The sequence below is a fragment of the Arachis stenosperma genome, chromosome 4 (genome assembly GCF_014773155.1).
Source record: "Arachis stenosperma cultivar V10309 chromosome 4, arast.V10309.gnm1.PFL2, whole genome shotgun sequence".
NCBI classification, from domain to species: domain Eukaryota; kingdom Viridiplantae; phylum Streptophyta; class Magnoliopsida; order Fabales; family Fabaceae; genus Arachis; species Arachis stenosperma.
In genome coordinates, this window is record NC_080380.1 from 9,294,545 (window position 1) to 9,309,454 (window position 14,910).

Consider the following 14,910-nt stretch of genomic DNA (forward strand, 5'->3'; position numbering starts at 1 on the left):
GCAAACTAGCAACCCCAATGATTTCATGTCTTTCAACACCACTGTGGTCAACGATGTAAAAAACCTTGTCCACCCACAAAAAAAACTTGCAATATGCGATTTCTTCCTGCTATTACAGCAACAATGAGTGGATACGTATAGATTTGGACAATTCCTTGAAATTGTAAGGTTAAGTTGAGATATGAGAAAACATTTCTCACACTACTACCCCCGTAAAATTACTGTTGTCCTTGAAATTTTGTAATTCCTACAAATTAAATAATGAAAAAAAATCAAAATGAACTTTCAACTTTGTTAAAAGAATATAACATTATTTAAAACCCTTTTATGATCTTCGGAGGTTATAAACGTCTCTGATATTATTATCTATCAAAGGAAATCTTTGTTATATATAGGAATATGCTAATATTTTTTGAGGAATTAATAATATATTCAGCGAAATGTTTCAAAAAATAATGGAGTAATTTGTTTAAAAGAAAGAATAAAATATTTAGTACTATTCGAATTCCGCCTTGTGGATAACTCATTAGGCAGCAATAAATTTTTAAATGGAGCTCATCTTTAACCTGTCGAGTCGAGACTTAAGAGATATGGTGAAAAATTAAAAAAAAATATTTAGTATTATTAATCAATAGAAATTCAAAATGAGAAACCTGGTAGATAAATTTTTGTTTGTTGAGAATGTAAAATGTTAAAGATTGAAATTACGCGTGTGAATATACATATATAGGGGTGGCAAAGCGGGCCGGCCCGCTCCAACCCGCCCCGCCTAAACCCGCCTCATATACGGGGCGGACCGGCCCGCCTCGCCAACTAAAATGGGTTCAAAATGCTAGCCCGCCCCGCTTTATGGCGGATTGGCGGGTTGGCGGGCTAGCCCGCTTGACTCTTTTTTTTTTTTGAAAAATAAAATTTATTAAAATTAATCAAAAAATAATAATTAAAAAATTAAATACAAATAAAAAATAGTCAAACTATAATATAATTTTTTACTTTTTTTTTTAATTTTTAACTTTAATAAAATTGTTCAAAATAATATTTGTCAATAAAATCATCTTTATTTTAAAAAATAAGTCACATAATTTGAGCATATATACGAAATTGTAAAATAAAATAAATAAAGTTAATAACTAAAAGAAGAATAAAAACAAAAAATGAAAAAAGTGTTTAAAAATTCTATAATTATTAATTTTATAATAGTAATCACTCTTTTATTTAATTAAAAAAAAAAGAAAAATAAAAAGTTTTCGGCCCGGCGGACCGGCCCGCCCCGCCCCGCCAAAAATCCTCCAATTTGGCGGTGCGAGTTTGGCGGGTTTTTTAAATTTGGCGGGCTCCAAATCCTAGCCCGACCCGTATTTTTTAGCGGGTTTAGCGGATCGGCCTGACGGGCTCGACCCGTTTTGCCACCCCTATACATATATAAGCACTAATTTTATAATTAATTTTTAGTTTATATATAATATTTTTGTCAAAAAATTATTTCCTTGCAAAATTTTCATTTTTTATTTTATTTATTTTGGCACAATTAATTAGTATTATTACAAGAATATTACTATTGGAGTGTTAGAAAAAGTTGAAACTTGAAAGAAACGAAGGAAGCTGAGAAGAACGAGAGGAAACTACAGTTGACACTAACACACCTCAACGAAGAACACAAAGCTCCGTCTTTTCTTCTCTCTCTCTCTCTCTCTCTCTTCACCTACCATTCAACCATGTCTGCTCCTTACTCTGTAATCTCTCTCCCTCTCAACTCAATTCGATTTCAATTCAGTTTAATTTCAGTTTTTTCCCCCTTGGTAGCAATTCAGATCTCATCGCTTGCATTTTGCATGAATTCCATTTGCTTCCATTGTTCTCTGTCTCGCTTCAAATTCTGATCACAATTACACACATCTAATTTCACCTACAATTCGATTCATTTTTCATCTTACAATCCGCGAGAAATCGTTTTTTTATGTTGGTGTTCTTGCTGTGTGTGTGTGTATGGGGAGAACGGGGATGGGGGTGTTTTAATTTTGATTTCGTTCTATTAGCTGCATAGTTTTTTTTTTTCATTTTTTGGGAAGTTTTATTGCTTGCATTGTAAGTGATGTTCATCATGCTTCTGCTCCATGATGATATCAAAGCATGAAAGATTATACAATTTATCTTAGACTCAAGAACCTTGTCAATTTGTTCTCCAAAAGGAAAAAAAAAACATAGATTAAATTTATAAATTGGATCAAGTGCTGTCGGCTCCTTGAAAGCAAAGTTCTAGGTTCTGATTAAAAAGAGAACAAAACCAACAACTATGAATGCTGTAAAATTTGAGATGTTCTTTTCTCTTGTAAGGGAGGTTCTGAATTCTGGTTCTGTAATGTGTGCTCTTTGTTAGGAGGCATGCCCTTCTGTGAAGAACATCCTTCTTCTGGATTCCGATGGGAAGCGTGTAGCGGTCAAATATTTCTCAGATGACTGGCCAACAAATGCTGCAAAGGAAGCTTTCGAGAGAGTTGTATTCACCAAGACTCAGAAGACCAATGCTCGCACTGAGGGTGAGTGATTGATTCCTTCACAAGAATCGCGGCATTTCTTTAATGTTCTGGGGTATCACAAATGATTTTGTCATATACCATGATCTAGGATCAATAACCTTTCATGGTTTTGTTAAAATCTTCCTGTGATTCGAAACGGATTTCTAATTGCTACTCTGTATGTGACATCATTTTGTAGATGTATTGAACTCACTTTTGTTTTCATTATTGGTTTTCCCATTTGACAGCTGAGATAGCAATGTTCGAGAATTACATTGTTGTTTACAAATTTGTTCAAGACCTTCACTTCTTTGTTACTGGAGGAGATGACGAAAACGAGCTTATCTTAGCCACAGTCCTTACAGCTTTTTTTGATTCCGTTGGCACTCTGCTCAGGTTGCTTTCTTATACTTAAATAGTAATCTATCATGTACATACACGCCTAACGGCACTAGAGATTATCGTTATTTGCATACTAGTCCTTGATTTTACTGGGTTTCCTCCTTTTCTCCTTCAGAGGCAATGTGGACAAGAGGGAAGCACTTGAAAACTTGGATCTCATCCTATTGTGCATTGATGAAATTGTGGATGGCGGGTAGGCTTGTGTTTTCCATGATAGTTATATCTTTTCGATTGTTTGTTGTTAAGATTTCCCTTCCAAACTACAGACTAAAAGTGCCATATGATACACCAGAGAGTTATCCTGCTAGGAAGGAACATAAATACCACAATTTGGAACTTGCATAGTTTGTCATGATACTTTTCAATTCTATACACTAATAGTTTGTCATGTATTGAGCTTATATTAATTTTATATACCACTAGATTTAAGTGACTAAATATGATTCACTCAATTGTTGTGTTAATGACTTGTGCAGCATCATTCTTGAGACTGATCCAAATGTTATTGCTGGGAAAGTTGCAAGTAATAGTATAGATTCTGCTGCTCCTCTGTCTGAACAGGTACCATTCACATTTCATTTTACTACCAGAATAGAATATTGATCATTGAAATGAAATTCAATCTTTATTAACTGATTTTCATTCTGTTGCAGACACTAACTCAAGCATTTGCCACAGCAAGGGAGCATTTTACAAGATCCCTACTTAAATGATCCGTATGGTTTTTCGCAATGGAGGAAACATGTCTGTTGGTCTCTTAGAAACGTTTATAAGAATCTCACTTGTTATTGTATTCTGAACCTGGATGATGATGACGCTTGAGCTGTGAAAAGTTACTTTTGCATGAGAATATAGTTCTATTTTTTTTTCTTCTTTTTAAACACTTATTCATGTGACATTTGTTTATTCACCTACCCATTACATCTATGAAAGGGCATTTCATATAACCAACTCTACTTGCTGGAACAAATTCTTCTTGTTGGCATATTTTTGTGAATATCTCGTTTAAATGGATTTTGTTGTTCACACTAGTTCTAACTCATTAGAGTTGGTTATATTTGGTAGTAAAAAGTTTTATAGATAGATATACTTTATGTATGTAATTTTTCTAATTTACTCTTCATTCTAATTATTTTTTATGGAAGTGGATCCTCTCGGGTGAAAAAAAACTGGATGGTGTCCAGTATTAAATCTAACCCTTTATTATTCTCTCTCGCATATTTATTTTGTCCCACTTATAAAATTAAAGGTGAGAGATCACACTTTATTTCCTCAAGTGTTGAAAAAACTAGAAAGGATCTATTTCCATTCTCATAGTGATTGAATAAAATTTTCATTGTCTACTTATATTTTTTCAATAAAATATAATTAATAAAATTTTCATTGTCTACCTATACTTTTCCAATAAAATATAATTGATGAGTGGCATCATCGACAAAGAAGTAACAATCTATAAACATTTTTATCCCATTTTTTTCCCAAACATAAAAAGTTGCTAGATAAAAAAGTTTGGCGTTTAAGTTAGATCTTACGATGACATAGTAAAACTATATTTTTTAACGTGCTAATAACAAGTTCAAAAATGCTAATTTGCTATGGGTCATTTTTATTTGACTAATTGGAAAGTATAAATTTTCACTAGTATCGTATTTTTCACTTCCCTTCAGTGTTTGATAACAGAAACTTTCTACATATCCGCTTAACTACATCTTCAATGAAAGAAAACAACAACAAAAAAGATAATCATTGTTCTCCAGAAAGATAAAAAATTGATCTATATGGAAATTTTATTTATCTGGTTTTGATGAATAGTATACTCTTGGAAGAATTTCAACCTTTTGAGAATAATGTGGTAGTGACAGTATTTCCTTAAATAGTCATCAACTAATCACAGATTTCTCATCCTGCCATAGTTTCTGATTAGAGCTAAAGAACTGCTTTTTCAACTCATGCCTTTTCAACTTTAGACTTGGAAAAACTTGTCGCCTCCAAAGTCTAAATTGTTGTAATGTCAAAACATGCTTGAGCGATCATATTATCTTCTAACGTATGAGAAGAGAGTCCGGATCAATATGTACACCTTCGCTGGAAGTAGGAGGCAAGTTATTCCGGGACACATTTCTGTTTCCCCGGACTTGCGCATGAGTCTCTGCCTCGTGTTGAAACATCTTCACTAATGTTTGAAGCTCAAGCATCCTAACCTCAACCTGGCCCTCATTAATAGGTTTCTTCAGGCCAAGGTACGCCAAGCCAGCCGCAATCAGCACCGCTGTTAAAAGGACAAGGACGGCCGCGAAGACACCAAATGCATATGGCGTGTTTTCTCCCCCAGGCATTCCATCAACATTGATCCCAAATAACCCTGTAACGATGGTAAGGACAACACCGACACCACCAAATACAGCTAAATTATGGGTCACCCGAAGGCTTCTATCCTGGATAGATATGTTTAAGTGGATTAAAAAAATCATCATATTAAAGATATGGAAAATTGTGCAAAAATGTTACTAGGCAGTGCTTGAGAGTTAGAAGCATCCTAAATGAAAGCTCAGAGGTGTTGGTACCTGCAGCCAAGCTCGCACATTGCTCTGCATAACATCTTGAATGGTAAACAAGCGTCCACGGACTGCTTCTTGCTCCTCAATCATTTCCCTTGTACTCTTTTTAATTTCTTCTAATAAGCTTTTCGCTGTGTTTCCTTTCAAATGTTGGAGAAGCTCAAAGACAATCTCATCTCTTGCATGGAGTGACCACTTCACTCTGATAACCTGCATGGAACACAGTAGTCAGAGGGTTCTTCAGACTATAACTGTCAAATCATAAAATCATTTGAGTCCTCTAATGACGTCACGTAACTAGGCTAAGTGAGAATCGGCATACCTGTCTTGATAACCTTCTGATTTCTTGATTTAAAATTACGCTAAAAAGATTTAAATCTTCATAGTTTCTCCTAGCCAAAGGAAAAAATAAAAAAATAAAAAATAAAAAATAAAATAAACAACTTAGTGTAAAGACAAGTTGTGGAACTGAAACAAACTTTTAGTATTAGTACTTGTTCATAAACTTCAGTTCAATCTCATCTGCTGCCCCAAATATAGATTTACGGAATAACCTGAAAAACTAAACAAGAAAAGTTAAACAGAATTACATGAATTGAAGATTATATAAAATGCAGTAATAGAAAAATAACTGCATTAGATTATGCCCACATAAGCAGAAGTTCACAAGTTAAACATTGAGACAAAGAAACTATATACAAAAGAGAAAGGTGAACAAGGATGGCTTTACTGATTAGATGCTAAACATGGACTACTTTATCTGTTCTTTTACTAAGTTATGATGGCATATGTTTAATATTTAAAGTAAATGAGGAAAACTTATGTTGAAGATCTCATAGTAAAGGCTAGAAAGATAGAATGCATGACACCAACACACGTATTGCTTCATATGTGCAAATCAATTATGTTCTGCAACAAATATAAAAATAAAATAAAATAATAATTCAAAGGAAGTTCTATTACCTATCATCCCACCGAGAAAGACGGCATGCAAGATGTGCTATAATGTCATGCGCTGTTCTTGGCATGTTATAACCTCCAGCAGAAAGAAGCTCCTAACCAAAGTGCAGCACTGAGTGAATTACATATTTCCAAAATAATGCATACAATGAACCAGTAATTTATCCCTTTGATTAAATAAGAAATGTTATTAACATGGGAGAGAAGCACAGTGAAGGAAAATTCTTGCAAGAACAACCTGAACTTCTGTGATACCGAGAACGTTTATCCGGGACACTGATCCTTTTATATGCATTGCAGTTAATAGGAACTTTTGTGCTTGCCAAGATCTAACGACAACTGGAATGTCATCTTCTTCATTAAAAGGATCACCTGCCGATTGGCCCAATAGCTCAAATAAGAGCCCTCCTGCAACTCTGACTGGGACCTATATAGAAGAGTAAATTCTAATCAAACATTGAGTTAAACGCTAGTCCAGGACTTAATTTTAGAGAGAAACATGAATTTTGTCAATTTGCTGTAAATGTTATATTATATACCATGAAAGGGTTCCTGATTTACTCTCTACATCGGTTAATCTCTAACATAATGTAAAGTAAAGAAATTCAAGATATAAGATTTCATTTTAAATCATATTGAACTATATGCAAAAGGAAACGACTTACTTTTTGGGAAGAAAAGTAACCTTTTTGAAGATCATGTCATGCAACTTTCATATACCAAATACTTGTTTTCAGTTGTAGAACTTTTCTAGTCATGCTTTATTTTTGTATACAGTAGTAATATATAGATATATCTCAACAACATGTAGATTTTCACAAAAGGATACTAAAATCACATCCTATTTGTTCAATCAATTGCACATTTTGAACATTTTGTATATACACAACCTCGTATGCCCTTGGTATAATAGTGCATGTAATTCAAGAGAAGGTTACCAGTTATTACACCATTACTGCTAGCAGCTATGAATGCTGAAAATGCATCGTACCTCATAGAAAAGGTGTTTCATCTTCTCACTTATTAGTTTACTTTCATCTCTCAAAGCTAAACTAACAGCAGGGTGTAGCCATTTAGCATTAATGAGCCAAGTCTCAACATTGGGATGACCTGCACAAACATGGCACCACCATATAGGCCCAGCTGGGTACTCCCAATAAGGAGCTGCCAAATCTGCTACAGTTAATTCATCTTCTTGATCCTCGATTTCAATTTGATGATAACCCCAGTCTGCATCAACCTGAACTGTTTGAACAAGTTGCACAATTCTTTTCCATCCAATCGGTACCCAATGACCACCCTCGTATTTTCCTGCAGCATTAAATTGGCCACCCTGAGAAACCTGGCTCTCTTTGTCATCATCGGAGGCACCAAGCGAACTGTCCCTCAAGGAATTTACAGATGAATGATGTGAGAGATTATCTTTATCTGCCCTGCCAGAAGCAGCATGTGTTAAACCTTCTGAAGAGCCGGACCTCTTGCACTGATAAACATCCAAATTTAGTTTGTCTGAGATCTTCAATGGGGACCTATGTTTAATTGGTTTTTTTCGTCCTTGAACAAATTCGAAAGCACAAATAAGCCCATCTGTCCAAAGGTTATTTCCAGGGTTGGATTCTCCAGTATTGTAGGTGCTATTGCTTTCTGATTTTTGATGTTTTACTGAGGAACGTGGTTGGTCTTTCATGTAACTCATTTTCTCAGCTCTTCATGAAGCTAATGTAGTGAATTTACATTAGACCTTTACTTGAAAACCACTCTTGTATGAGCAAACTTCTACACAAAACATGCTGTTTGAAAAGCTTTTGATTTCAACCATGGGTTCGACAACCAACAGCAACCCCACTGATTATTTACAAATCAATGCTGCAATCCTCAAACTGAAGGGAAAGGTGTTAGTTTTAAGTATAGCACAGTCTGATATTCTAAAATCAAAGAAAGATTGAGCAATTAACTATCTTAGAGAACTATCAAACAGAATTTATCGGCGAAAGCACAAGAATAAGCAGAACTTCAAGGCTCCAGCTTAGATAATAGTACATTAGATTAGGTTAGGTGTATACTTTTTAAGTTAGATTCCAGCATATCAAACTACATTATCTCTGTTGATACTGCATAGTGTATTTATTGATCAGAATTCAAATCACCTCTTAATTACACCAGAAAGGCATAGCCATAACCATTTATTTTAACTAGTAATGCTATTGCTTGAACAATGAATCAATCAACCTATTCATCCAACAACTGTTTCTCGTTCGTTCCTCTAAAGTCGCATCAATTCAAATCATGCTTCAAAAAAATAGAAACAAAACAACAAATTGGCAACTAGAAGACAAGGAATTAACAATCTAATAAACAATAAAGAAAAACGAAAACAAAAAATTATATATAAAAATATAAAAAAATAAAAAATGGAAACGGAACGTACCAAAGAGATAGATGAAAGTGCGAAGTGGCTCCGAATCCTGAAAGGAAAGTGAGCTTAAGAATATAGTTGATTGATATGAAAGCAAAGAAACGCGCACCTTGCGCACGTAAAGGGAGAATGATGTTTAAGTTGCTAACGTACGCCACATGCACATTGTAATTTGGAGGGTGCCATGCGCAATGACCATATTCTGTTCCACTCTTTATGTGGCTTTGGTTAATTTGATGAGTGATTATGGATATGAATTACGTTAATGCATAAACTTTAAAGCTAGATTCATCGAAGCAGCTACGAATGAGTAATTTTATTTCATTGGCAGATTCATACCCTAACAAACAACTAACAACTTGGTCCAGGATGTTCCATGATTCCATCATCTATGGATGATAGGAGTTGGACCAATCTGTATTTTCAGCAATTTACACTTTACATGGATTTTTATTGTAATTTAATTTTGGAATTCCCTAATAATTTGTTCAAAAGACCATGAGCCCCTTAATTAAAAAAAAATTATTTTTAATATTTAATTTTATGAAATTAATTAATTTTTTTAATAATTTTTCGAAATATGTTTATGCAACAAGTTAATCTCTAATATATCTTTTATTTAATTTTTGTAAATAAAAATAATTTAAAATTAATAATATTTCTTGATTTTACATAATAAATTTAATTAATATATTTAAAAATAGTAAAAATATAAAAAGTTAATCAATATATTTTAAAAAATAATAAAAATATAAAAAAACTAAACAATCCTGATAATTATCTTCAAAAAACAATATGATTTCCAACAAAAAAGATTTTATCAATTCTAGTTGGCTCTTAACGGATAAATCAATAGTTTAACGTGTCATGTAAGCTTATTCTGTTAATACAGAAAAAAATATTAACAAAAAGACTAATCAGTCTCACAAAAATAAATACTAAGAGCCGGAAATGGTATTTTTTTTCTTGAGAGTTTTGTTGTCTTTCAAAAAAATTATGGTTTTTTCTCTTTAATTTTAATGCATTAGCAACGTAAAATAATTTTAGATATGTATTTAATTACGTAACATCACATCAACAAAAAAATTATATTTTATATTAATTATGTGAATAATCATCTAATTAGATAATTGTATAAAATATTTTATACTTTTAATGAATTAAAATTAAATTACTATTATTATTATTATTATTATTATTATTATTATTATTATTATTATTATTATTATCCAAACGATTAATTTGATAACAAATTTACACATAATATAATTATAAAATATATATTAAAAGTCTATATAATAATATAAGTATTTATCTAATAAATAATTTTTAGTTGAATTAAACCTTTTTGAATATATGTTCTCTTGATCCAAAAAGGAATACGATAATGCTTTGCATTTAAGTGATTTCACTAATCAACTCCAACTAAATGATTTAGAGTCACGTGCCATTTATAATAGATTTTTCACCTAAACCTTCTCTTCTTCGTTTCTCTTCAACGTAACATTCTCTTCTTCTATATTTATTCTGTGTTTTTTTTTTTAATTATTGTCTCTTTTTCTTTAGATTTTCGTTTTTTTCTTCAATTTTTTTGTGTTCTCTTCGAATTTTATTCTTTTTCTCTTCAAATTTTGGATCTGCATTTTTTTTAAATCAAACAGTGTAATTAAAATTGTTTAAATTTTGCGTGTTCCAAAACAATTAATGATTCAAGTTCAAATCAGTTGAATCGGGGTGATTTGGATTATTCTTCTTAATCGAATCAAGTGGACGAGGTTTGGATCGTTATTAATTTTATCTAATTTTATTCTTTAACAATTTTGAATTGAATGCAATAGAATGGAATCTAATGCAATTGAATAAAGTGATAATGAATTTGGATAAAATGCAGGAGTTTCTGAATTTTAGAATGTACAATTTTTGGTTCCTTTGTTATCACACAATGGTGTTGCTATGATAATATTTCGGTTCATTCTTTAACGATTTTGAATTGAATAGAATGGAATGGAATCTAATGCAATTGAATAAAGTGATAATGAATAATTTTATTCTTTTTTGGCTAGAATCAGTGTTGTTCATGAATTTAAATTTGGATAGAATGCAGGAGTTTCTAAATTTATAGAAAGCACAATTTTCAGTTCATTTGTTAGTGCACAATGGTGTTGTTATGAGAATATTTTAGTTCATTCTTCAACAATTTTGAATGGAATAGAATGGAAGCTAATGCAATTGAATAAAGTAATAATGAATAATTTCATTCTTCTTTGCTAAAATCAACATTGTTTATGAATTTGAATTTGGACAGAATACAGGAGTTTCTGAATTTATAGAATGCATAATTTTCGGTTAATTTGTTATTACACAATGGTATTGTTATGAGGATATTTCGGTTCATTTGCAGTCTAGGTGTGTTGTTAATAAACAATTTATCCCAAAAGTTGGGATGACTTTCAAGACACTTGAAGAAGCTAGAAAGTTCTACAAAGATTATTCCAAACTTGCTGATTTTTCTACGAAAATAAGAAACACCACTTGGAAAGAAGATAAAATTAAGAATTAATTAATTACATGTAGTAGAGAGGAAAAATGAAAATTCAAGATATCTCAAACTCTGAAGACAAATCCCTCAGCAGGAATAAACTGTCCAGCCATAATTTATGTACATATATTGAAGAACGTTGGTCTTTGGATCATTTCTAAAGTTGTTTTGAATAATTCAGATCCATGCTGTTCAGATCGAGCAGAGATGCTTAAACAATATAGGGAGCTAAGCATGTTTGTGCGTCGTACCATTGAAAATAAAGAGGAAGCCAGAATTAGAACGAGTAAAACATATTAGTCATTTGTAGCAGCAGTGAGTGGTCATCGTAAACTAAATTTTATTGAAAAAGATATGAGAAATTACATTACAAGGGAAGTATAGAATGTTTCTAAACAAGATGATGCCAAAGAATTTTGGAAGTACTTATTAAGAATGAAAGAGAAGAATCAAAATTTCTTTTATGAGCTTAATCTTGAAGTTGATCACTCTATCAAAAATACATTTTAGGCTGATGCAAGAAGCAGGACTACGTATGAGTATTTTGGAGATGTTGTTTCATTTGATACGACTTACAACACAAGTAGGTAATTTTTTCTGTTCTAGTTTCGGTTCTTTTTAATATAGTATTCGGTTCATACGCGCAACCAGTTTCTGTTCATAATGGATTTTTCTTCTCTTGTCCATTGCAGGTACAATTTGGTTTTTTGTTCTTTTGTTGGTGTGAATCACCATGATCAGTGACACTTCTTGGATGTGCTTTGATGAAAAATAAGAATATTCAGTCATTCAAATGGTTATTTGAATGTTGACTTCATTGCATGAGAGGAAAGGTACCAAAAGGAATTCTTACCGATTAATGTGTATCGATGCAAAGGGCTATTGAGATCTGTATGCCAACAATAATTCATAGATGGTGTATTTGGTATATTATAAAGAAGATTCTACATAAATTAAATATGGCTACAAAAGACACAAAGAAATTGAACAAGAGATGAGTCATATTATTTAAAACTCGTTTACAAAAGATGCATTTGACGAAAATTAGAATGATTTTCTCATGAAGTATGGTATTTGAGACAATAAGTGGCTTTTAGGTAACCGTGGTTTCATTCGAATTAATTGATATTGTTATTTTTCGGTGAAAACAGTTATAACTTTCGATTCATTTTGTGTCTGATTTTTTAATTCTGTCCCATTTTGCAGAGCTATTTGAAGATCATCATTTATGAATTTCAGTTTATATTGATCACCATTTTTGGTTTGGGATAAGAAGCACACAAAGGAGCGAGAGTATGCATGCTTTTTTTTAACAAGTTTATTATAACAATAGCTCCTTGATTCAATTTGTGAAGCAATATAATAATTGCCTATGAAGCAGAGAGCATAGAGAGAGAGAATTTGATGCTACAGATTTTTATACTATCATACTGTGTGCAACAAAATCATCAATAGAGGTTCAATTTCAACATGTGTATACTCATGAGAAGTTCAGGGAAGTTCAAACACAATTTAGAGGAAATGTAAATTGCATCACAAGATCAACGTAATCTGCTCTAGGTTTTACGGCATATGAAGTTGTAGAACAAGTTTCTAACTCTTCTTACATATCATGTGATATCATGCGAAGTAAAATGCCAATGCTTATTGTTTGGGTCAAGGAGTATATTGTGTCGTCATTCTTTGAGTGCCTTAAGTTTTGAGCGAGTAGATAAAATGGCACCGAAATATATATTGCAACACTGGAGTAAGAACGTAAAGAGGAGGCACACATATCAAAAGTAGCCAAGACAAGCCTTTATTGGAGACAAGAAGCAAGAGATTTGATGATTTGGTGTTTTGCTCGTATAATATTTGTGAATTTCTGTCAGAATCTAAGGAGTTGACTGAAATTCAGCACCGCACTTTTGATAATGTGGGTGAAATGCAAGAATATCAAGCGAAAAGTAAAGGTAAATTTTCGTTATCTCATGAAGATGCTACATTGAATGATTTTAACGACCTTCAAAGTCCCCCACGTGTTAGAACAAGAGAACATCCCAAGAATAGACTGAGATCGAATATGGAAAAAAATATCGCAAATGCGTCAAAGAAAAAGAAAAAGGCAGCTCTAAGTGAGGTAACATTAATTTGCTTTTGATTAAGCAAAAATGTGTTTGTGCATATTAGTACATTTGCTAATATATGATTTACTTCTTTTGCAATTGAACCTTTTAGATAAAGAATCAATCATTCAGTCAAACTCCAGCCTTTATCATGCACAAGATATGAATTATCCTAGAGAAGATATGTGTAAACCATAGGTAATTAGTAAATAATTAACCAATAAATTAATTATTATTTAAAAAAATTAGAAACTTAAATTTTATAGTTTAATGAAGTAGAAATAATTAAAATAAGAATTTTGACACTAATTTTAAAGATTTTGGCCCAAAATCGAACCAACAGACCAAACCAGTAGAACCAGACTCAAAACAAGTCCAAAGCCCACCTATAAAACTCCCAAAATTGGCTTTATTCATCATTTTTCACCCTGGATACACAGAAGAATAGAGAAATCGCGTTAAAAACCCTAACCTCACATTCAAAAATTCAATCGTCTATAACTTTCAATCCATAGCTCTGATTGACGAACCGTCAACGGCTACGCGTTCATCTCGAAATTCTCTACAAAACTCACCCAAATAATTTGGTAAGAAATTTGAGATTTCATTCTCAGTTCTTTCCTTTCATTTTTGTAATTTAAGTTTTGAAATTGAGAGATTTTGTGATTTTGATGGTTTTGGAGTACTCTAGCGGTGGATATTCACTGGGTTATGTCCAATTGATCAGTAAATAAGGTAAGAAACTATTAGACCCTTGTGAATCGTCGAGTTAGTGAACCCTATGATGATTATAGTGATATTGTATGAATTAGATTGTGTTCTTGTTGATTTGGAGTTCAATCGGGCAATTTGGAATGAAATCCAGGTGATTAAGCTTGAGGAATTGATGTTTAGAAGCTTGGAGCTTGTGAAAGGAGAGGTTTTTGAGGAGTTCCGAGATTAAGAAGGAATCGGCAAAGGTATGGTTTTGATTTCTCGTAGATAATATATAATGTTTCGTGAAAATATAGGCTAGATGACCATAGGATAAGTTGTATGATATAGAAGGTTAAGGTTTAGTGACTCATTGTTAGAAATTATTAAGTGGATGGTTGAAATGCATGATTATTGATTATTAATGATTGTGAATAATGATGATGAGAATGATTGATGGTTGATGAATGATATTGAATTATAATAATGAGCTTTGAAAGGGATAATGAATGTGATAAATAATATTGATAGTAAATGATGATGAGGATAGATTGTGGAGAATCGTAGAATATGTATGTATGTATGTATGTATGTATGGGACCCGAGGAGGGTGGCAAAGTCTGAGTTTTAGGGGATGTGCTGCCGAAATTTTTTGAGAATTTTTTGGAAGTTTTGTATTAGTTAATTTGGATGGAAAAATCGTTTATCTGATTAAAATTGA

At 32.4% G+C, this 14,910-nt stretch overlaps 2 protein-coding genes across 4 annotated transcripts; one reads left to right on the forward strand and one right to left on the reverse strand.

Annotated features, from left to right (window-relative positions):
• Positions 1–1,553: 1,553 nt before the first annotated feature.
• LOC130976170 (coatomer subunit zeta-2-like) lies at positions 1,554–3,801 on the forward strand. The gene is made up of 6 exons (XM_057900945.1): positions 1,554–1,733; positions 2,378–2,537; positions 2,765–2,912; positions 3,034–3,111; positions 3,395–3,479; positions 3,572–3,801. Exons 1-6 carry the CDS (start codon positions 1,716–1,718, stop codon positions 3,629–3,631), a joined length of 549 nt encoding a protein of 182 aa, XP_057756928.1. The 5' UTR covers positions 1,554–1,715; the 3' UTR covers positions 3,632–3,801.
• A 722-nt stretch (positions 3,802–4,523) lies between these two features.
• Positions 4,524–9,213, reverse strand: LOC130973421 (uncharacterized). Of its 3 annotated transcripts, none has more exons than XM_057897921.1 (9): positions 9,192–9,210; positions 8,865–8,901; positions 7,428–8,316; positions 6,675–6,863; positions 6,440–6,531; positions 5,971–6,030; positions 5,799–5,868; positions 5,483–5,686; positions 4,524–5,353 (listed from the first exon to the last, which is right to left on the reverse strand). In XM_057897921.1, exons 3-9 carry the CDS (start codon positions 8,130–8,132, stop codon positions 4,961–4,963), a joined length of 1,713 nt encoding a protein of 570 aa, XP_057753904.1. In that variant the 5' UTR covers positions 8,133–8,316; positions 8,865–8,901; positions 9,192–9,210; the 3' UTR covers positions 4,524–4,960. The 3 variants fall into 3 exon arrangements, with proteins under 3 accessions (XP_057753904.1, XP_057753903.1, XP_057753905.1); XM_057897920.1 differs by having other exon boundaries at positions 9,006–9,208; XM_057897922.1 differs by having other exon boundaries at positions 4,952–5,280; positions 8,865–9,213.
• Positions 9,214–14,910: the final 5,697 nt, after the last annotated feature.